The 25196-nt window shown below is 31.8% G+C and overlaps 3 protein-coding genes across 9 annotated transcripts in view; 1 reads left to right on the plus strand and 2 right to left on the minus strand.

Annotated features, from left to right (window-relative positions):
* LOC119688977 (sodium/potassium/calcium exchanger Nckx30C) overlaps positions 1–25196 on the minus strand; it is a 299166-nt gene that overhangs the window by 250529 nt on the left and 23441 nt on the right. The window lies entirely within an intron of this gene.
* On the plus strand, positions 9069–10575 carry LOC119688979. Of its 2 annotated transcripts, XR_005253325.1 has the most exons (4): positions 9069–9190; positions 9254–9852; positions 10090–10286; positions 10370–10575. XR_005253325.1 is itself a non-coding variant. In XM_038103692.1 (2 exons), the coding sequence occupies exons 1-2, from the start codon at positions 9176–9178 to the stop codon at positions 9731–9733; spliced, it is 495 nt and encodes a 164-aa protein (XP_037959620.1). In that variant the 5' UTR covers positions 9069–9175; the 3' UTR covers positions 9734–10062. The 2 variants fall into 2 exon arrangements, 1 of the variants encoding a protein (XP_037959620.1); XM_038103692.1 differs by lacking the exons at positions 10090–10286; positions 10370–10575 and having other exon boundaries at positions 9254–10062.
* On the minus strand, positions 19322–21669 carry LOC119688978 (uncharacterized protein DDB_G0290685-like). The gene is made up of 2 exons (XM_038103691.1): positions 21548–21669; positions 19322–21427 (listed from the first exon to the last, which is right to left on the minus strand). Exons 1-2 carry the CDS (start codon positions 21612–21614, stop codon positions 19401–19403), a joined length of 2094 nt encoding a protein of 697 aa, XP_037959619.1. The 5' UTR covers positions 21615–21669; the 3' UTR covers positions 19322–19400.

Genomic DNA, 25196 nt, shown 5'->3' on the forward strand with positions numbered 1-25196 from the left:
TTTCTTCTACTTCTTAATTGGTCACAGCGACCCGTTAATTGTTAAATTGGCTGTTAAATCCAATCGTTTAAATACTATATGGCATGGTTTTGAATTCAAAAATTACCAAAACAAAACATTAAATGCAATAACAATAATTCAAAATTATTTCATTTAAAAGATAGTATTTAAAAGATACGCTTTCATAACGGGTTTCAGCTTGATGCAGCATATCGCTCCAGGCACCTTACATGCGCACCTTCTCCAGTCCCGTACATAAATACAGTTAGTACTTTCTGAACTTGATCACTAAATCGGAGACGCGATTTATGTCTATGTCTTTTTTTCTTCAACTAAATACCCTTTCCGCTGAAGCTTCGTCATCTGTTCTTACTACATGATCAAATCAGTGAAGTCACTGAATGCTAATTCAGTGAACTATAAATGTTGTGATAGCTAATGGTTTAATCAGATGCGAAAATTGTTGGTCAAAACTTTTCTCTTAAAAACTGACAGTGTTGCATTCTTTTACTAATGGAATAAATCGAATTACAATATAGAAGTACTTATAGCTAAAGTTTATAAATTGCATTTTAAATTGGTTCACTTTTTCCGTTATTCCTGAGATTTTTTAACCAGTGAGTATTCCATGTTTTCAGAGTGATAAATCTGGTACGGAACATATAAATTCTAGTGAAATAAAGAGATAATATTTGTCGTAAATATGTGTTTAGTAGACTCAAGAGCAAAATAAATCTTGGGGGTTAAAAAAGTTTGAGGAATGGTGGACAAAGTGTGTCTTCAAAAAATCTCAAAAAATTCCTACCAATAATAAATAAATAGTGGTAAAAATGATTTATTTATTGCAATAACCAGTTAACGGAGTAGGTTTAACTTTCTCTGAACAAAATAAAAATATTACAAATATTACAGACTAAATACTATACGATCTCGCCAGATTTTATAAATTGAATATAATAAATAATTAAATATAATACAGAGCATATAATCCATGCTGAAATGAATTACAATCTGACTCAAATTATGAGCGGCTATGGAGGCTTTTTCAAATATTTTTAACGATTTCAACTGACAGATATTCCCTACTGCTCAAATTGCCATAACGTCGCAGAAACCGCAAACACATAGTCTACTAGTAAAAACTACTAGTAGAGCTTTTAGGGCATATAACTTCTCCTAACAACATTTTACATAAAATGTCTTCAATAGAATACAGTGAAAACATTCACAACTCAAATTATGCGGCGCCTGGAATATTATGAAGAGAAATGGAAAGCTCTTTAACAGCTTGTATATGCTGGAATGGCGTTCCCAAAACGATCAACTGGAAGATCAATTTTGAAGAAATACTAAATTGGTGATCCCGAGAGGGGTGACCATCGGACATCGGGGTGATTTTAGTGAATTGAAGTCTCACACTGACTTGATTATCGATTGCTTTAAAACTCGTTACACAAAAAATAAAAAAAAAAGAACAGAATTTTTGTGGGGTATAAATGACTGCAGATTAAAGACTTCCAATATCTTATATAGCGTCACTTTCTAAAAAAAATTTCGTATTATAAATGCTACTTCATATTTTATTTACATATTTCGTGTTTATTTTTTTTAAACCTGCTGTTATAAATCTACGGTCTTACAATAAGTTAACAGCATTACGGCTGATAAGTCCATAAGATAACCAATAAAACAATAGCTTTTTTACAAAATACACTCAAAAGTTGGTCATTTTAAAATTATATATATATTTTTATACATATATATTTATATATATTTTATATGTCTGCTGCTGCCAGTGTATCAATCTACCGACTTATCAGCCGTTGTTCTATTTACTTATTGTTAGATTATAAATTTTTAAAAGTATAATTTATTAAAGAAATTAATAGCAAAAAAAATAAATGTATGTGTAGGACATATATGGCGTTCCACACATATTCCAATGTTAATTGATTTTCAATAGATAATATAGATCAGAACATGTTCAGAACAATAACAAATTGAGTGAGCTTGAATTGCCATTTGCGTATTATTGGTTTATTATAATTACTTCCAAATATGTGACGTGATAAATGTCATAACATCATTTCGAGTGGAAGTTGTGAGAATACATAATACTTTCTGTATCACCGCCAACGCAAAATGGATTCGATATGGACGTAGATCAATCAGGTAATTTAGCGAAGAAAATGTATCGTAAAATTATTTATTGTAATTTTTTTTTTTTTTTTATTTTGCTTCTTACTCATTTTTGTGGTTGGCGTCGTGACGAGTTGAATGACTAAATGTACTCAGCAATTTGGCTTTGGTGCGAATTGTTTGTTTGCTCATTTTATATGCACTTCAAGATAACTTCAAAATATAAGAACATGAGTAACAAACAAATGCAAAGCAAAAAAAATTAAAAAAAAATATAAGTAAAAAAAAAACAGCCTTGAAAAAAAAATCGCACTAAGCAGTCTTAGTAGTGCCGGACGGCCTACGGAAAAATTCTTGACTGAAGCAAATATCAGTTGACTAAAGAAACTGAACTCAAACAGCGGTTGCGGTAGCGGCGGTGCTGGACAAATATAAAAATAAAAAAAAAACAATTATAACAATTAAACAAAAATAAATTCGTAGAAAATTTTAAAAATTAAAAAAATTATTGAATTCGAAATAAAAATAACTAATTTAAAGCTTTTTATAATTGAAGAAAAAAAAGAAATAAAACAAATTAATAATATTTATTGTTAACAAAGCTTGCAAAATTGCGTGATAACAAAATTAAACAGAATTAAACAAATCTTGATCATATTTTTATTTTAAAATTTAAACTTAAAGTGTAAATCAAAAAAAAAAAAATAATAAACAAATAAAAAGCGAATATGGCCACACAACTTGCTGTACCCACAACAATGCAAGAAACCTTCACCGAAGAGCCAAAAATCTATGTATCAAGTGTGCAGCTGCAGTTGAAGCAGAATTTGGATGACTTCGCCTGGCAAACTGTAGTAACGACACCCACTAATGACACCGACACGCCCACAACGGAAACGGAAATTGTGCCAACACAGCAGCAGCCGGTGGAAGCGATATCGGAGCAACATAAACGTAGTCGAGATCGTTTCACACCAGCCGATATGTATGCAGAACCACAAGACATTTACACTACATTACACAAATTTATGGATACTGAACGTTATCATAGCTTTTGTTGAGAAGCAGAAGTGGTAACTATCGACTAAAAAAAATTATTATAAAAAGTGAAAAAGGCTTAATGAAAATAAATACCAGAAGGCTACAAAAGATATAGTAATTGTGCCATTATTGATTAGTGCATTTGTGCTTTAAATAAAAATGAAAAAAAATTTCATCTAAATGGTATTTATCATTAAATATTTAAAAAAAATTTTATCATATATAGAAATTAACATATTCATATTGATATGAACTTTTTTTATTCTTATTTATGTATAATACAAAATTGACCAGCAACCAACAAACTGGAAATTTAATATAATTTTTAATTAAATAAAAAGTAATTACAAATTTTAATATAAACAAACATTTGATATTTTAATTTACTTCTTCTGCTAACATTAAAATCTATATATAATTTCAATTTATTTACCATCAAAACAAACCAGTACCGCGCAAACAGGCAACCCACAAAAGTAGGCAAGCACCAACCATAATCTCAAACATTTGACAATAAAACAAAATATTGCCCACCTTAAAAACCTTACCCCTCCTGGCCGTCCTCACACTCCATACCATTTCATCTCCACGCATCATAGCCCTCTGTAAAAAGGCAAGCAAATTTCAGTTTTCATTTCATTTGCTTAATTAATATTGTGCGCGCCTAAAATTCTCATTAAAATGGTAGCTGAAATATGCGAGAGTACAGAAAAGAACAAAATAATAATAATTATAATTAAAAAATAAATTTTGTACTTCTGTAAATAACAGATATAAGCATAAACATAAGGTTCAACCGAATGCAATTGCTGCGAGCAAAAGTTTGGCGCGAGCTACCTGCCCTTCTGTACCTAATGAGCATTACCTAACGGCTAGCGCCGAGCACCCAGTACCCAGCACCCAGCACTCAGTACCCAGCCCTGTGTACCGCACACCTAGTAGCATTCAATTGCTCGTCTTGGCATCATTTGAGTCGACTAGCAGCTGTTGTGCACTTCTTCCATTTAATTTTGCTACTTTTGTGCGTCATTATGTAGGGAAAACTTGGTTAAGTGTTTAAATGGTATGTGGATGGATGGTTGGATTTTTTACGGAGATTGCGAAAGAAAACCTTTCAAAAATTTTAAAAATTCTGTATGAATTATACAGCAGCAATGAGAGTTTTTTATAACAACTTTATTATAAAATTATATATAGACATTATTCATATTAATTGAACTCTAAAATTTAAAATCAGCAGATATAATTAATAGAACAGTTAGTATCTACTTCTGGTATACATTAACTGCCAAGTAAAGCTAATAGTTTTAAAATTAATCAATCACTTTCCATTGCTTTCCCTAGGACCACAGAAGAAACTACTTTAATATTTTGGGTATCGCTTTTTCTCGGACCTGGTATAGATACAAAAAAGGAAAACTGCCAAATCACTTTAGCTTCATCTTAAAAACTAAATAGCTTAACAAGGATAATACACGAATATAAATAGAGATTAGTGTAACTCACTTTACTCAGACAATCTCAAAAGCAACACAACATCAATAGGTGTCTCCGAGTGGAAATGTTGATAGTTGCATCAGCACTCGCCTTCTCAACCAAATCTAACCTAACCTATTTCTGCTGATTCTTTGACATCTTGCAATACCTAACTTTGTGTTAAATTAGCTTTTCAAGGTGGTGCCTACAAATTGACAGACGTTTGCACTTTTACGTAGTACTAAAATCGATTTTCACAGTTCCCCTAATCTTCTACATCAAATCCCTTTATCAAAATTGCAACATGAGGTGGGTCACTTTCAATCGCATCCATTTTGCACCATTTTTTTCAATTCATACATCAATATTCTTATTTTCACTGTCTATAACTTTGTCCTCAAATTTTCTTTTAAGCTTTGAACATTCCAGACATCCATGGAATGTCTGAAAATTTTCGACTAGGATATTTTGCATACTTGATTAAAGCATAAAGTTTACGGTACTGAATTACCATATACGCATACTGTAAACATGTTATTCCAAAACATTTGTGGCTTAACATAACTATCGATATGCGCTTATTTCATATTGAATTTCTGTCACTAGAATAGATTAAGTGCTCGTCTCTAGATTTACAGTTCTGGACTTTGTTCACAAAGCTTTAAAGAGCTTTGTATAGCCAATAGTGAAATTGGTACAATAACCCGGTTCTAGCCGCAGTACCGGTTGTTGGACGATTTCAATTATTTTAATAATAAATCAATATGCGCTAATAGGCAGTAACTGTGAATAGGTTCCTATACACCACTGACCAGACATAACTTCAGCAAGCTTTGTAGTGTTTACGCAGTCATTTTTAAGGTGTTCTCAGGAACTGTTCACTTTTTATGAGTGCCATCTTAATTTGTAATTCACACATGATCCAAGTGTCTACCATTAATTATTAGCAAGCTTAAGAAAGTATAGGTAACGATCAACAGGGGAACATGAAGCGGCACCTTTGCACCACTGACCAGAAAGAACGTCAGCAACCTTTGTAGTATTGACGCAGCCATTTTTAATGTGTTCTTAAGAACTGTTCTTGTTATATGAGTGCCATGTTAATTGAAAAGTTACACATGGTCCAAGTATCTTTCATTAATGATTGGTAAGCTTGAGAAACTACTGATAACGATCAACAGGGGAACATGAAGCGGTACCTCCAGAAATACATTTAGAGAAGCACCAAGACGGGACAAACCACCTGCCTGCAATGAAGAATTCTCTTTAATGTTTACGTATTCATTCCATATTCTCTCCATGCTTTTATTGTATGATGTACGTTTGAAGGGCTTTCATTGCAGTTTGGCTTTTAATAAAAATCTGTCCTTAACATGACTGAACACCACAAGACTAAAGAAATGATATGATGACCGATCTTAGAGTGCAAATATAATTCTCAAACTACCATTCTGTTTTTTGTTGGTTGTCAGAGTTCAAACGAGTGAACTCAAGTAAATGACACGCTTTGACGGGAAGGTCGCTTTAATATTGTCACTTTATTTATTGTAGTTTGATTTATATAAGAAAAAGAAAGAAATACTAAGAACCATAAATGGAAAAGTGCAAAAAAAAAAAAACATAGTGTCAAAATTACATGTTAAACCGGAAGCTCATTATGGCGCCAAGAGAAGCCCACAGCTACGAGCGATTTTGTGACAGTCGGTCGCGAGCCATTTCACTTGACATACAAATATCCGCATTATTTGGTTAGGCATCATACGAATATATACATACATAAATATATATAAATATTTCAATGTTAGTTATTTTTATTTATTTTATTTTATTTTCGCAGATTTATTAAAGTGCCTGACGTAAAAAGGGTTGTCACCTTGCCAGGCAACTAATGACGAGCTTCAATGCAAAGCGACCAAATCAAACGAAAATCAACTCAACGAGTACGAATAAATGCACAAATAAACAAACGATTAAAGTGCGAACTAGAAGTACAAAGCGGCGAGTACTAATGGAAGCAACCCATTTAGCTGAAGCGACTAACCAATCATTACCTGCTTTTCCATTTATTTCGGAACTTAGGACATAAATTCATTTCTCGAACTTTAGCACTTCGCTCGTACACCGCCATTTTCTTCTCATTTTCCTTTGCCTTTATTCGATTTCATCCTTTTTTCCGGGTTTGAGGTCCTCTAATTTGCTATGTTGGCGCGAGTATTTGTGTGAAAATAATTAACAACTTTTGTTGTTTGCAATTAAAAAAGCAAAATATCGGCAGAAAATAATAAAGATTATTGTTGCCGTAAATGCATTTAACTACGAAATTACTGGAAACGAATTCATTGTTTATTTAAGTAATTAAAAAGTTTAAATTGCTTAGGAGTTTGTTCGAGAAATCTTTAATAATTCACTGCATAAATTGAGTACACAGTTGTGAAGTGTGTACACAGAGGTCGATGGTTGATGGTTGATGGGGTACTATTAATTGTAGATCGGAAATTGCACCACTACCCATAGGACTTGGTGTTAGGGTAATTGTTATTTTATTCATTATCCATTTGATAACACAACACTAAGGTGATAGTCCAAAGTAAATATTTAAATTTAAAGATTTTGAAAGGAACGTTTTTCAATTTACATTAACATTACTATGGCTTTGTGTATGAGGAGACTTATCAAACACCCCTCGTATACTGCAGCAATATTTTAATTTTTATGAAAAATCTATTATTGTTATAGTTATTAGTGTTATTTTAATTAAATTATATAAAAACTATCCGCTGTGTTTCGGCACTAAAGCAGTCAATGATATATTGCAACTATTGGAGCAAGGCCGATACAAAAGCTGTTAGAAGATATAAGAGACACTGAAGATGGGAGTTTGAGGTTACCTAAAATTTCAGGCCACACAATACAGCGCGATGCTTGCATACTACTTGAATTAAGTCCACAATTTAAAATAGTATGTATAAACAATACAAAAGGAATGGATTAATGGATGATAGAGAGTTGAAATTTTTTATATATTGTATCTGTATTGATTTGCATAAATCTAAATTTTTTATTAACATATATTTAATAAAAAAAAAAACTTCAAGCTAATTAGGTGTTATCTTTATGATATGCAATATGTTATGATTGAATACCATATATCTAATAGCAGTCTAAACTATAGATTTGACTAAAAGCTTTATTAACTCTAATTCTCACATTAATTAAAACTGCTTAGATTCATTACATTTATTTTTTTTATTGATTTCAACCCAAACTTCTGTCTAGCATACGCTAAACTAAAGTCCTTATCTGACATTTATAATTAAGAAAGATAGTTTGTAACAAAATCTTACTGCTTCTAAAATTTGCTATTTTTTCATATTCAATAACTAAGTCGTATGTAATCATGATTATTGCACATCCTTATAATCCCTTAAGAAAACGAACTTGTTCCTCCAGACTTAAAACCATCATTACTTCTCTACTTTTCAATCTACTTCTTCAAGAGTTTTTGCCACTCTTCACAATACCTATAAAAATTTTCTAGAAAGAACTCTAGGAACTCGTCGTTTTGTTTGGTCGTCGACTGGGCTGCTTATTGCTGTTAAGAAAGTATGTTGTAACTTTGTGACTGATTGTGATATATAACTTTCGTTATTTAGTAAACTATTGAAGTAGACTTCCAAGACTTACACACACACACAAAGCATTCGACTGATGCCTTATCAAAATGTTCGTTTGACCTATAACAAGAGTTTTGACACCAATCTCCAAAGCATACACAATTTGCCTTTTACAAGAATTGATCATTACGCATTTTCCAAACACATCTTTTTAATTAATCCTAAGGGTATGGAAATTCTATTTTGCTAAACTTAATTTGAAACTAAATATGGAACTAGAGAACGGGATCCATATCTGAAAATTACTTTATGGTAGAAACTCAAAAATTTGCTTCAAAGTAACTAACATCTTTTAAACTAATCCTGCAGGTGTGGAAATCCTATTTTGCTAAACTTAATTTGAAACTAAATATGAAACTAGAGAACGGAGTCCATATCTGAAAGTCACTTTATAGTAGAAACTTTTGGAAATATTGAAAAGGTTTGTTATAATCCCTTCTGACAATAGCTCCAACTTCAAAAATTATTATATAGGTATTAAACAAAAACAAAATGGTGTTGCCATTCGCTTAGGTATGCTTTTTGTGGGTGGCTATATGGAATACTTACGAAACGACATACCCAGATTGAAAATAGCCACAGTGAAACCTCAACATGTAATAACGTTGCCAGATGATTACAATAACTATATTTGTAACAAACGTTTTAAATGTCAAAGTATGTCATGACAAAAGCTTGAAAACAAAATGAAATAACTATAATTTTATTTTTATAAAAAAATATTGAAGTCAAAAATTTTAGGCAAAACAAATACAAAATTTCGGAAAATACTAAGCGTAATACATATATTTTTTAATAAAGACGGACCTACATTTTGTGTGAATTATCCTTACTATTGAAAAGTCATGGATTTTCGAAGAGTAATATTTCAACTGATCACATTTTTTTATTAATATTGATATTAATAGTTTGAGTATTTGTAGTTTTCTGCGGGCGGAGGAGATGTGGACTGTATGAACTTACAGGAGCAATCCTTTGTTAATTATTATAATCTTCCTTTCGTTGGAGATAGTTACGCCAGATATTTATATCCAAGTCTTACACAAAGCTACCAACGTCGTTTTGAAGAAGATGTGCGGAGAGCTCATGAAAGGTTACGACGAATAATGCACATTCCTGATACCGCATTCATGCCACATCTAGAAGATGCAATCAATATGCGTTCTTTCACTCCTAAGGTCTTTACTTCAGAGTATAGTCGACTGCACCGTACCTCATTATTACAGTTTCAACAAAGACTAGACATTGTAATCCAACAATGTTACCAAGACAAGTGCCTTGAGCTTAATGATGAAATTAGGAGCAAAACAAAGGTTCTATATATACTTGCGATCACTATGGCTATAGGTTTGGGATGTGTGTTATGGTGTGGGTACACAAAAATTCGACGTCTTATGTTGTAATCAAAATTTTTGAAGAAAACCGATGCTGCGGTTGTCAGTGTCGTTAATCTCACATCAACAATTATTAAGCATTACTTTTTTACTACTTGAGTTTGTTTGGAAATTATTCATGGTGTCAAGTAATTAGATTCTGTAACTTATCTTAAACTATTATATTTACTAGGATTTAAAATATAAACAATCAGTGTGAAAATTTTGGCGAGTTATATGTAATATTTACATACATAAATACTAATATATAAGAACAACTATTTCACATACTTAAGAACCAAAAAACTCTGCCAATAAATATGATGACTGCTTATTTAAATTCTTCCAAAATGCTGTAATGTATTCCTTTTTTTAAATTTTAACAGAATTTGGAAGTAGATCCATTAATGAAACTTCAAATAATTTCAAATCTATTGTGTATTTGTACTGAAAAATTTGTCATCGTTAATTGCTGCTAGAGGAATAGACCGAAATCTTCGCCAGAAGCTTACATTCGTTTTTTCTACGCACTATCGCACCTTGATAAGTAAACACACCACATAAAGCTTTGAATCCAATGAAGGTAATTAAAGCATCCTTTTTTGCAAGGTTTTTACTTTTATGACTACTTGAAAGCCTAAATTCGTAATAATCCCGACATTTTAGTACCGTTGATATAGACATTTTATGGCATGGTTTATAAATGGTACGTATTGCTGCTTGGAATTTGTAGAACAATTCTAGTACTCTAGATCAACTATATAAATCTGGACCAACGGATATCAGCACTACGTTTTTCATATGATTTCTAGTTTTAATTTAAACCGATAATACGCTTCAGCAATTATTAAAAGTACATTGAATAAAATCTGTTATTCCATTAAAAAAGTGTGGTTGATTGTTTTTCTAGATGTACCTTAAGCTACTGACAGCCAATATTCCACTAAATAAATAGTTCTGTAATTTGTTGTATTAATACGCAGATAGTTTCCAGTTTCTTTGTTATATGTTTGCTCGGAATAATAGGGATATTAAACACTAATATGTCTATATATACAAATGATTGTTATTTTAAGTTGAAAGGTCACATTTTAATACAAGCATCAACACTTTTAACCCTATACGTCTATTATCCATTAAGATGAGCTCAAGCTGATGTGGGGTGTTGAGTTACTTCAACCGGATGTTTCCATTAGAACTGCATGTGCTGTACTTGTTGAGTTATTTAGTGTACTTAACGAAATATGTCACTGGAGAAACATAAAGAAAATAATAGACTGTCCCATCAGTATTTCAATAAGCACATGAATATTAAAAGGACTCTTCTTATTCTTTCTCTTCTCTTATTCTTCTTATTAGTACATAAATCATTCGTTTATATTAAATGCATCAATATTACTATAAAGAGAAAGATAAAGAGCGAGATAAGAAAAAAGAGGTAGGAGAGATGGAAAGGAAGAGAGGAGGAAAGAGGGAGAGGAAGTGATTGACATTTATTTGATTCGTTTAAATGATTTACTACTTTCGTTAAAATATTATAAACGAGAGAGAGAAGGAGAGACGGAGAGTAAGAAAGAAAGCGAAAGAGAAAAAGATAGAGAGAGAGAAAGGAAAAAAGGGAAAGTTAGAGAGAATAAGAGCGAAAGAGACAAAAGGGGCAGAGAGAGAGGAAAAGAAAGAGGGAAAGAAAAACGCACACAACTTGATTCATTTAGTTGGTGTAAGCACGGTTGCCACTTATGGTACTTTAGTACCAAAATTGGTACCTTTTTTTTCGTTTGGTACTCATGTTGAAAAAATGGTACATTTTTGACGACCCAACTTTATTGTGGATATTTTTAATTAATTTTTTTTATAAATGCAACTTTGCACTATTTTATATGAAAATATAAAAAACACAGAACAAAAAACAAAAAGGTCTAAAAAAATTTTGGACCTTCTTTTACAGAAATGGTACCTTTTTAAGCCAATTTTGGTACAGGAAAAAATTTTCAAGTGGCAACCGTGGGTGTAAGTACTACTTTCTGAAACATTGAAGACAAAAGAAAGAAAAGAGAGAGAAAAGAAGAGAAATAAAGAGAGAAATAAAGAGAAGGATAAAGAGTGAGCGATACATGGAAAAATAAGGAGAAAGAGAAAAAGGAAAAAGGACAAGGCAGAGACAGACAATTTAATTGATTGGGTTGATGTGAGGACTACACCCATTGAAACATTGAAGATGAACAATTCGATAAATCTACATAGACAGAGTCTCAGATTTGTAACTTCTTACAATCTCTATATCTGACATTAATACATTTATCAGAAAGAAAATCTTAATTCGGATAATAAAATAATTACAGACAATTAACTAATAATAAAATAACATTGTATTAAAGATTATCCATTAAATTATATGGTATATTTCGTTACATACGAGTATAAGAGAGGGAAGAAAAAAATAAATAATTGTTCGCACACACCACCATGACACATAAAACCGAAAGGCAATAAAGTAAATCAATTTCTTTATGTGCCAACAATTAAAGCTTTTGCTGTCAGAATACCAATAACACCAACACCTACAAGTATTACAGAGTCTTTCAAAAAAGCCATTTAAATCGTTTCTGAAACCCATTAAACTATAGAATTTAATCAATTGATCAATTAAAAAAAAATAATAGAAATTGTTTTAGTACGAAGCGTGCATGAAACCTCAAAAAGCAACTAACAATGCAAATTAAGCCGATTAAATGAAACAGTCGAATAATGGCGGCGCGCCTAAAATGCTACATTGAAACTTTACCAAGCAATGAAATTAATTACGAGTATACTGAACAAATTGACAACAAAAAAAAAAAATCAAAAACAAAAAAAAAATGAAAATATTACTTGCAAAAATGTTCGAAAGTATCTAAATCGATTAGTTTTGTAAACAATGGCATTGCTTGCAACTGGCAGTTGTACAAGTAATTATTAACAAACATGTTAGGCACCATCAGCCAATTCAGCCCATGCATATAATCACAGCCAACTAAGCCATCCTTTGGTCTGAAATATTTCGACGTGTTTCGTATTTAGCGCAACCTATTTTCGAAATACACCAGCACTGAGTTAAGCCAAACCACAAATAGCGAACCACACGAACGGCGAATGCAAATGCAAGTGCAAATAAAATAAATAACAATTTCACAGAATACTTTTAGGCGTAAAAGTTGGAAGAAAAGAAAACAAAAAACACTAGAACAACGTATATATTCGTATATTTTCACACATAAATATTTAATAGAACTGTTTAAAAATATATAAACTAATAGCTGGCAAAATATATTACACAGAGTAAAACAGAGAAGTATAATTTTTTACTATTGCTGTAACGCTCTTGGAAAATTATATACATATAAGCATATTTGAATATTTTATTTAATTTATTTGATTAGATATTTATGTTTTTTTTATATTCATACTCATTCACTTATATGTGAGCCAGTGGAGTAGTTGTGTTTTCTCTAAAGACAAAATATAAATGAACTTTAGACGGAGCTTCTTGGTACTTGCCAAGATGAACGAAGATGGTACTTTGATAGCGGATAGGCTTTACAAAGAATGTGAAAATACATAACTGGAATATATATTGTACTATGTAAACCTTTTTAATCTTATGATTGAAAAAGTTTGTTTTTTAAAAGTCATTTCTTATTTAAATGCTACTACTTTCATTTTATTAATGAGAATATCAAGATGGCAGCCTTCTCCTGATAAAGTTATAAGACCATGCTTTGATTTCGCTATGGAAATAAATAATTAGAACAATTATTATATTATAGCATAATATTTATTAAATTTTAACAATAGTATAAATTAGAAAGAAAGGTTGGACACATAACTGAAAGAGTGTGTCGTTTTATATATTCAATATGCACCATCACTCTGAAGTCAATAGTGGAAGCGGTATAATCTCATTGAAGTGGGTTTGTTTTTTTTTTTAAGTTTGCTTTGTATTGTAAGAGAGAAAAATTGATTAATACAAAATTACTATCAATAAAAATATGTTAATTTTCTCTTATCATTATCTTTAAGAAGACAAGCTCAAATGAATTTGGGATTGCCTGTGCACTTTCTTGATTCAATTAATTACTTCTAGCAGAACTAGAACTTTTAGCACTGTTACGTTATTTTAGAGCGATCTTTGAAATTTCAAATCCTTCATTCTTAACGTTATACATCCTATTTTAACAAATCATAGGATGTACCTAATTCTTGACCTTTTAAACATATATGGTACCTGACAATCTGATTTTCTCTCGACAAAAACTGTTAATCATATTAAAAGCAATCTTCAGTTGTTATAGGTAGTACATCAGTCCCTAATATCATCACTTCTGTTAAAATTATTCACCTCTTTATTTCCTTCTATATTCAACTCTCTTACTTAAGACCTAAACAATTTTGTAATCACACTCTCTCGAAAAAACTCTTTAGTAATTCTAAAAGAACACGTTTAAAAGATTTGTTCATTTGTTGTCACTATCCTTCGGGAGGACTGTACTAATGCGGCATAACCTCTCTCAGCTGAACAGGATAATTCCAAAAAAAGCTACATAACTGGGACCAAAAGATCTTTAGTTTATGTGCTATGAATATGTTGACCACTGCTAAAAGCCCCGTTAAAATGTGTACGTGCGACTTGAAGAAAAAAATTTGGAAGAAATGGGCAGAAATGAGGTCTACATAATTTTTAAATTTGCAAGAAATGCAAAACTTTTCTGTGAATCTGAAACAGAATTAGTATAACATCTTAGCAGTACGAGTATTAAGATAATAAGAAGCCATCGGTAACTACCGAACTAGCTCCCAGGTGTACAAATAATTTTTATAACGATATTGACTTTATTAACGATATAGCCAAATGAAATCACTCAGAGGACTCAGAGGTCCACATGTGGTTTCATGATGCTAACTAATTCAACTCAAATACCTCCACTTTCATCAATCCCATAGAATCCATACTAAAATATTTGGATCCAATATGCTAAGTGTCTTTATTGTTTACTGGTCGTCAATAATGGTGACTATTTTTTGATTATAATGGCATATAATAATAAAACTTTATTAATGCACTGCGGTTGATTTTTTAAAACTCTTATTGACATAGCTCAACAGCTATGAAACCACTTATTGACTAGAACAACTCATCATGTAAACAGCTAAGCAATTGTTCTACTCCCTCTATGCTCCCTACTTTTTTATAGTAAACTAAAAGGGTTTTGATGTTGGTCTATAATAGGTTGCATTACAATGTCTGTCCGCCAAGCGATAATTGTGATGCATAAAAAACGTGAAAGTAAAATGAAAGTTATGCATGCAGATAAGTATAGTTGCGCCTATGTATGTCAGATTATTGAAAGGGGCGGTCTGTGGGAGTTTGATATATTTACCAAAGTTAACGCTTTTATTGTTGTGGGCATAATGGACTGTTCAGTTGTTGTTGTTGTTTTTGTTGTTGTTACTGCTATACTTGCCAAAAGAATTACAATTTTAATTTCGTTATCCTTAAATGTCGAATCAAGCACGAAATTGAGATTGTAGCAATTTATAAAGTTTCGTTTCGCTCGTTTTTAGGCCAAGAACACACCAACTGGCGCTGATTACGTACCACACTTTAATGTTAAATTCTGAATAGAATACTCTATATATATATATACATAAATATATATATGTGCATATATATATAATTATATACACATATTAATGCAAAATTGTGGCTGAGTTCATAAAAATTGAAATATACTTTGGGGCGCGCAATAAGTAAGCAACGTTAATGGTTCCTTCACACTTGTAGGCTGATTTCAGTTATGGGCGTGTCAACCATTTTATGCTAGACAGAGTAATTTATATGAAATTAACTGCAACAGCTGCACTTAATTTAATTTTGTGCAAAAGAAATAAATAAAAATAAATAAAAATTTTAAAAATAGTACGAAATGTTCTAACAAAGTTTCAACTTTGCTGCCAATTTCAATGTCAGTATCTGGACAAGTTTCTGTTTTAATATAGTTTAATACCCTTGTAAACTTCCTTCACCTAATATTTTTTGAATATCCGAAATATTTGTATAGCAAACCATATATAAATACTAACATATATAAATTTGTATATATACATATGTATAATATTTATTTATATAATATATATGAAATGTGTTCATGATATACCCCAGTACTTGAAGTTCGAGTATTAAATATAATCTATATGATTGTAGGTTAATTTAAACTGTACGGTACAATAACAAGCATTAGTGTTTTTTAATAGAAATTTAGATTCGCATTAAATGTAACATAACTACAACGAGTTCTAAGTCTGGCACTTGCAGTCCAAATAAATTATATACTAACTATAAGCTAATCAAGAAATTCGAATATTTCCTAAGATCACTGTTGATGAGTACGTGGCAATACTCGAAACAGCGTTGTATGGTCAGCCATACTTTAATAAATTAACTAAAATTTTAGTTCATAACTTTTCTTTGCTATTCGAATCCGTTTAAATTTTAAATAATTTATTTTCGTCATAACACGCGTCACTCTCAACAAAAAAAAAATTAGCACATTCTTATATTATATTTTTAATGCAAGATATTCCTTACTTACTTACTTAATTGGTCGCTCAAGTGTTTCGGTCTAACGCTTTATGTCTTTCACTGGTGACGGGTATGAAACCCTGTGCACAACCCAAACCTTAAGTACTAGAGATAAGACTCACTGTACGCACTGTGACCAGGCACTGCCAGTGCCTGGCACCCGCTTTGGACACTGTCCTATTTGCGAAAATAAAAACTGGCATATTTAGATTACTCTTTAGTTGAAACTTCATAAGAAATAGTTTTGGTGACTATAAGACCGATGAAATGACCAGAAATGGTACACAGCTTCATTACTTTAGTCGCAGTAATATTGAAAAACCATTAAGTGGGGTGGAGATTATTCCAATTTTGTGGACGCCGCTATTTGGTAACGGATTTAACTAATCCGTCATGGTATCCAGCAGTAACAACTATATAGATTCTTTTTATCAATTACCAATTTATCAATTCATACTAATTTTCTAGCAGTAATTTACATTTTTGAAATACTATTTTTCTAAAATGAAGCTATGTCGATAATAGAACGTAATGGTTAAAGTTACTTAGAATAACGAAATTCATAAGCTAGCTATCAAAGCGTGTTGCTTGGAAAATCAAAAATGTTATATCCAGGAACTAAGTAGCCCAGCTTGTTCGTTGGTTAGTACTACTCTCTCATAACATCAACCAACTGTCAATTACAAGACACGGCGATCAATAAAAGACTTTTCCAATGACTACTGCTATAACTTTCAGTCGAAAGAGAAAAAGGACAGAATCCTAAGAACACACAGTACGCACCTGAAAGTACATATTTAATTTCGGACTCACCTTCCTTAATTGTCTGATACAGAGTAAAACAAATGCTTTTTCTATTGCAAAATACAGGTTTCTTTTAGATAAGTTTGGAAAAGAAGCCGTGCATTTATAACTGTAAAATTGGAAAGTGAGTAACATTTTGCGGGATGGATTGTTACTTGAACATACTATCTTAAATAGAAAGCAATCTCAAAAACTAGTACTTTGATGGTGTTCCAAAATCGTTAGCAAAAAACAGAACATAGACTATTTGAAATAGAATTTGATCCCTATTAAAAATGTATCAATATCACCATTTGAAGCTGTTACTTGTATTTACGATCTTTAATCAAGATTGTATCATAATCTTTATGTATATCTTCTGGATTTATATCAGGGTTGCCCATAGGAGAGTATACTACACGAGAAGTGAAGATCTCGCACTACTGCTAACCAAGTAGCTCAACTATCTGGAAACAATTTTACAATGCAGCAAAAAATATGTATTAATACGTCCCTAATATCAATTTCAAAGAATCCAAAGATTATTTTCTTAATAAAGAAGCATAGTAAATACTTGTATTTGAATAAACAGTACTGCAATCGTTCTATCAGTTACCAAAATGAACCCATGCAGTCAACACCTGGCTATTCTAAACTTAACCTATTGAACGGTACGTATAGTCGCTAATATTTTGATTAAAGTCGAAAAAATGTTCTAATAACAAAACTCTCTTTGCAGTGCTAAGTGAGAATAGACTAAAAAAAAGAGGTTCAAGGCTGTAACCTTTTTATTGACTTCAGAATGTTAATATAAATTCAGATTTTTGTTTACTGAAAATTGCTGTCATTGACAATCAAAATATTTTTGTATACATTTTCATATTATTTGTTCTACTCGTAGAGGCAGTCAAAACTGGAATTGAAAATAACCTATAAACAAATACCATAAAGCATGAAATACACATATATATGTACGAATAGAACTCAGTTATTCACGAAAGCTGGCAAACGTTTTTTGGAGCATTGGTTTTGTACTCGTATTCCAACGTGACCCAATTCGAAATTGCATGTCAGAACCACAAACACAAAATCGTAAAACCCAAACAAATGGAAGCACACAAACCTCATAAAAAAGTACATATATAAATATAATAGTAAAAATTAAAAACAAAATATTAAATAAAAAATTAAAAACAGTTCTACATGCGGTTTTACTGAAAAGATCCAAAAATATACATTTCACAAGAAAATATAATAGATATGCACTGACATTTAATACCATAATGTGGTATCTGTTGGTACCCAAACTGCTTAGCCAAACACCTGGAAGACACCATCAAAGACACATAAGAAGACCCATCAGATATTTTGTATAATAGTTCTAAAGAAAATATCCGATTTTACGAAAAATAATTTCAATTTAGTATTTGTAGTCTCATCTTTTCGGACAACCACCTTCTCCGAATATAAGTCTCTGGTGCTAGACGTTATCCATTATAGCCCATCTGCTTTAAATTTTACTTAAGGCATAATAATTTTAAGACCAAAAATTATGTACGTCTGCAAAGTAAATTATAAAATGGATTTGGGTAAAGTGGAAGCACTGTGCATTAAGGACCACTTGAGCTTCAAGAATGGTCGACTGCGATAGCACAGATAGGTTTTGGTGTACTTCAAAACCTTAAGGACGTCAGCAAAAGTTGAAAATCCACAACCATTCAGTGCATGAAGATTATCTAGTAGCAGAACATGACCTTGCATTTAAATGAAAGGGAATCAATACGATAAGTTTACAAAGTTAGCTATGCTCTAATATATCAGGAGTGAAAATTTTGATAGATAAGACAGGAGAGATAGTAGTTCAAAGATATTTAATTTTCTTACTAAAATACAATATAAAACAAAGTTTCTAACACCTCTGCAAGTGAATGGAACAATTGGAAAGACCAAATCTATTTATCGTAAGACTGAGTAATTTCCGTCTGTTCTAAAAAAAGTCATAACATCTGGCAACTATTTTTATCTAAACAATTTTTGTTTTGCTCACTCCAAAGCAGTTTAGTACAAAGTTTGTCAATCAAAATAGCAACAAAAGATTGGATATTTATTCTTATAAGCAGTCTTAAATCTATAATTTCATTCCATTCATTTTCCATTGCTAGACATTTCGAACAAAAAAGAAAAGAGAAAGCATATAAAAAATAAAAGTTTTTTGTGCTTTAAATATTTCTATTTATTTCCAAAAAAAAAATTAATTCATTTGTGGAAATCAATTGACAGTTAAGCTTTTGGAGCTTAGTTTTGAGCGAATTGATTTTCTTGATTAGCTTCAGCTTGAACTTGAGTAAATCGAGTTGCTCGGTTAAAGCTTGATGCTAGCCGCCACGGAAAACGATTTCTTGGATTATTTTCTGTAGCTTGGTTTGCTTCAAATTCTACTCCTGGGACAACATCAATTTCTGGCATAACTTGTAGGATTGGCCGCTGAGGTTCAGGGTTTTCTTGGTTATTTCCTTGAACTGACCCCTGAACAGTAAGATTTGCTTGATTATTTTCCTCTGCTGGTGTTTCAGCAGCACGATTTTCTTGATTATTTTCTGCGGTTTGATTAGCTTCAAATTCTACCCTTGGAACAACATTAATTTCAGGTTTAACATCTGGGGATGGTCGCTGACCGTCAGGGTTTTCTTGGTTGTTTGCTGCTCCTGGTGCTTCATCACCGCGATTTTGCTGGTTTGCTTCTGGCGCACCCCATTCAGCAACATCAATTTCTGGTTTAGCATGAGGGACTGGCCATGGAGCATCAGGATTTTGTTGATTATCTTCTGGAGCTGGCCACTGAACAGTATGGTTTACTTGGTTATTTTCTACAGCAGAGTTTTCTACGTTTTGGTTAGCCTCAAATGCTACACTTGGAACAACATTAATTTCAGGCTTAACGTCTGGGGATGGTCGCTGACCGTTGGGATTTTCTTGGTTGTTTGGTTGGTTTTCTTGCTTGACTGGTCCTGGGGGACCAGGATTTTGTTGATTACCTTCTGGAACTGACCATTGATCAGTGCGATTTACTTGGTTATTTTCTCCAGCAGAGGTTCCAGTAGCAAGATTTTCTTGATTATTTTCTGCGTTTTGGTTAGCTTCAAATGCTACGCTTGGAACAACATTAATTTCAGGCTTAACATCTGGAGATGGTCGCTGACCGTCAGGGTTTTCTTGGTTGTTTCCTGCTGCTGGTGTTTCATCACCACGGTTTTGCTGATTTGCTTCTGCTGCACCCCATGCATCAACATCAATTTCTGGTTTAACATGAGGGACTGGCCATGGAGCATCAGGATTTTGTTGATTATCTTCTGGAGCTGGCCATTGAGCAGTTTGATTTTCTTGATGATTTTCTACTGCTAGGGTAGCAGCAGCACGACTTTCTTGGTTATCTTCTGATGGTCTACTTGCTGCAACATCAAAATCCGGACTAACGTTAAAAGGTGGCCTTTGAGCTCTAGGAATATTTGGATTATCCTGTGGTGCGTTGCTTACAGTAGCATTATTTTCTTGGTTAACATTTGCATCTCGGTTTCGAAAAACACGATTTTCTTGGATATTTCTTGTAGCTTGACTTTCAGCAGCACCATTTTCTTGGTTATTTTCCAAAGTTTGTCTTTGAGGTACACGACTTTCTTGATTATCTCTTGGTGCTGCATTTTGAGTAGGACGAATTCGTGGTCGATTTTCTGGAGCAAGAGGATGAGTATTTTCGGGAACCACTGGAAGAGTGATTACATTTTTCGGTTTTTCTTCTGGCGCTGGTGATTGAATGTTACGAGTTGGTTCTTCATCGCGATCAGGGTTTCGTGGTTTAACTACTGGAATTGGTCCTTTAACATCATCAGCATCTGAAGACTGTCTTGTATTATCGCGGTGTTCTTGTTTTCCATCTGGAGGTGATATGGGACTAAAATCAATCTTTGGTCTGACATGTGGGTGGGTATTATGTGTTGGGTTGTCATGTGAATTAGACTCATGAATTTCGCGGATATATGGAATCATTAACAGCAAGTCTTTAAGAGCCGGGTTGTCATTAACAGTTTCTTTAACAAACTTTTTAGCTGAACAATCGAACCATGATATGCATTTATGCTTTGGACCATCAGCTCTAACATAACCATCAGCACAATTTCCAGGTGGGCATGTTCCAACTGGATTCTTCAAACATGCTGTATTTTCGCGTACATCTTTACAAGTAACGCCGCATTTGATATTGCAACCCTTCGGATCAAAATATTCAAAACGAATTGCTACCGGTGGTGAACTTGGAATTACAACCTCTAATAAAAAAAATATATATAAAATATAGCAAACAATAAGAAAATAGTACATTTTTTAAAAATGTGAATATATTTTTATAAAAAAGAAATTTAAGGAAAATTGTTATATTAATTTAAAACCTTGGTTAGTGGCTGATATCCAATATGCCAGACTCATGAAGCAAACAAACTGCACCAAAAACTTCATCTTGGAATACTCGTACTGCAATACAGATTGCAAACTCTTATTAACAAATGAATTATTTTCGGTATATTATGTTTCGCTTAGTTTTGCATTGAAATTTATACACAAATTTGAGTCAACAAAAAAGGTTAAAAGTATAATCTTATCTGGCTTTATTTATACAAATGTCATCTCCTAAAACGATGTGTTAACAAGTCAAAATGTTTTGTATCTTCGAAGTTTATACAAACTGTTAGAGCATTGGGTCTTAATTAGTTTCTTGCAACAATATTTTTGCATAATTTTTTATTAGATAAACAAGATAAATGGTCTCATGGCAAAATGTGCATAAAGAAAATGTCAAAGACTTGCGATTTGAACAGATTTTGTCTACAGATTTGTGCACATTTTAGTCTAGGAAAGTTAAGTTCTGGTTCAAGGTCTGTTGACAACTCAACGGTCGCATCACGTCATAAGATTTTTAAGTGAATTTCTCTTGATCATGGTGAATGCATTAAAATAGATTATAGGTTACTGTTGAGAATCAGTGCTTTGATTTTTTAACTAAACAAGTTTAAGATATGAATTTAGTTCGACTTTTAAGTGAGAAGAATTAACAATTCAGAAGAGAATTTCAGAGAAAAGGATAAGGGTTCAAAGCATCACTTACTCATATTGTGATATATACATAAAAATGGGCATATATATCTCTCCGTTGACAATTATTGGAATTTTTGCCACAGAACGGTGCACTTAGCAACTTAAACCTGCAGTTACTAAGCATTTTAGCTGATATTCTGACTTCAAAGTAGAAATGAGTTGCTTTCAAGGTTTAAATTTAATTACAAACCAATAAATGTCTATTTCATACCTATACAACTTTTTGAAAATATAATATATATTAGTGAAAGTGTATACTTAAGCTGTCTGGATTGATAGGGCTGGTGCTCATCATTTACTTTAAATAGGTCAGGAGACGTTTTGCGTCGTTAACTTATCAACTAACTTAAATTATGTCAAAAGACAACTCGATAAGGAATTCAATTAAAAGTTATTAACAAAGACACAAAAACATTTGTCTGGTAATCTCAATGAAATTGTTATATTTATCGTGTATAAATTAATTGATGGTCCCTGGTGAGAACATAACGTCTCTTAAATATTCTCTATGTACTGCATTTTAACATATAAAGAGGTTTTCGAAAGGTAGTGAACTACAACAACCAAAAAAAAATTTTTTTTTATATTATTTTAATTAATTGAATTTTTGACTGATCCATCATCAGTGGTCTTGCAAATAATTCCTTTATGTACTGTCTTTAAATATTCTTTAACTTTAAATTAACGTTTAGCTCCATCAATGCTCTAACTTTGAATATCAAAAGCAAGCTCATCAGTAAACAAATTCTTGCTTATATATTAAAACAGAGTAAAGGTTGCTGGTTAGTGATTTGACGGGAAAGCCTGACCTATGCTACTGCCTTAATAACATATCTAAATAAAACTATACTTTCTCTTACCAGAAAAAACTTGCAAGCTGATGACCCTACGGGATGATCAGCTTGGGATGACCTCCCAAAAAGAAAGCAGCATAAAGCAAAAATTTATATTTCTGTCTGTAGTTAGAAAGTCATCAATAAAAGACATTTCAGTCGTCGTCAGAAACGCTAAATATTGTGAGTTATAGTATAAAGAGTTTTATCATTTTACAATACTCTACTTTAACTACACATAAATCTCTTTTTATTGGTGTACTATTGTCTGTTATTAAAATAACAGACACAAACCATAAACAAATTCTAGATAAATAAAAAATTGTTTTTCTTCCACGTATCTCTAGTGTGGATCTCTTATTGGAAACATTTGTTCAGATCTTTTTCTCAGGTCCCCTGTTCGGATTATTTGTTCGCATCTCTTGTTCGAATCTTTTGTTAGCATTTCTTGTTTAAATCTCTTGTTTAAATCTTTTGTTGGGATTACGTATTCGGAGCTCTTATTCAGAGCTTTTATTCAGAGCTCTTATTCAGTTCTGTTATTTGTTTTTTTTGTTCGAATCTTTTATTTGCATTTCTTGTTTGCGTCTCTAGTTCGCATTTCTAGTTCGAAAATTTAATTTCAGTCTCCTTTGTTTAGGTCTCTTGTTGGAATTATTTGTTCGCTTGTTCGAATGTTCGAATATCTTATTTCAGTCTCCTTTGTTTTGGTCTCCTGTTTGAGTGTCTTGTTCGAATCATTTGATCGGATCTCTTGTTCGAATGTTCGAATATCTTATTTCAGTCTCCTTTGTTTAGGTCTACTGTTTGAGTGTCTTGTTCGAGTCACTGAGTCACTTGTTCGGATCTCTTGTTTGAATATATTATATGTGTCGCCTTTGTTTAGGTCTCTGTTCAAGTCTCTTCAAGTTAGATCGATTATTAGAATTGTTTCTTCGTATCTCTTCTTTGGTAAAGAAAAGCGTAATTATTTCAGTATTGTGGAAAGCATAAAAAATGCATCAGTAAAATTTTGGTTTTTTTGCGCCTATAAATATGTACATACATAATGCACTAAAACTTATTCGATGAGAAGTAAATCGCCTTTTAATAACAAAAAACTATAAGGGATCAAGAAAAAAACTCATGTTTATTTTACAATTTTTCTATTTACTATTTTACATTGAAATATTTGAAAAGGAAAATAAACAATTTAATAGCAATTATTAGCTTTCATAACGTATATTTAAAAAACGTCCGTTTTATATTCAAACTTTTCTTAATAGATCCCAATAAAAATTGGAACGTATTGTCCATACATTGTGAAAAAACGTTCACTTCTCTGGTACTTTTTTAAAAATTGTTGGCTTATTTTATTTTTAATTATAATTAAGAATTTTATGTTCTATAACAAGAAATATGTATGTCTAATAAAAAGAAGTTCTTTAACTGTATGGTAAAAAACTACTCTTAGTAGTGCACAAATTATATACTTACAATTAAGCCAACAGATCTTTGCAAAAACCACCAAGTAATCATTTATAGAATTCCCCAGAAGAAAGAGAATTTCCCAAAGACGATAATTTTGAAAGTAAATAGGAATATAGAGATTTCCGATTTGTGAACAGAATCAGTAAGATTGTCCTTAAAATAGATAAGCAACTTAATACGGAATATCTTTTTGAAGAAGATTGCAATCGAAATATTGTGTAATATTGGTGAATGCTATATTAGAGTAATTATATAAATCAGTATTAATATAAACTGCAACTGTTCTTATATGAGAAAAAATATTGTTTGTTAAAGTCGGGTTTGTTTTTTAAGGAACTTTAGCTTTTATTTCGATTATTATTGTTTATATATATCTATACGTATTTCAGCAAAATCGCTTTTGCCTACATGAGGAGAATATTTGCTTGCACAATAATAATTAATAAAATATATAAATATAATCATAAGTGAACAAAGGAAGATGTGTTGACAAAACATTATTGACTTAACACTGAGTCCAGAAGATCTAACTTAAAAATAAAACTTGATAGAAGGAACAAATTAGGTTGTGCCAATTTTTAATTATTTTAAATGACTATTTAATCATCGGTTCTAGTTAAAATTTTTATTTTGTATTTAATTT

The sequence above is a fragment of the Teleopsis dalmanni genome, chromosome X (assembly GCF_002237135.1).
Source record: "Teleopsis dalmanni isolate 2A chromosome X, ASM223713v2, whole genome shotgun sequence".
In the NCBI taxonomy this organism is placed as follows: domain Eukaryota; kingdom Metazoa; phylum Arthropoda; class Insecta; order Diptera; family Diopsidae; genus Teleopsis; species Teleopsis dalmanni.

Coding starts and splice junctions, on each gene's coding strand:
- LOC119688978 (XM_038103691.1), bottom strand. CDS start 21,614: ATGAAGTTTTTGGTGCAGTTTGTTTGCTTCATGAGTCTGGCATATTGG. Junction 21,428..21,547: donor GATATCAGCCACTAACCAAG/GTTTTAAATTAA, acceptor TTTTTTTATTAG/AGGTTGTAATTCCAAGTTCA.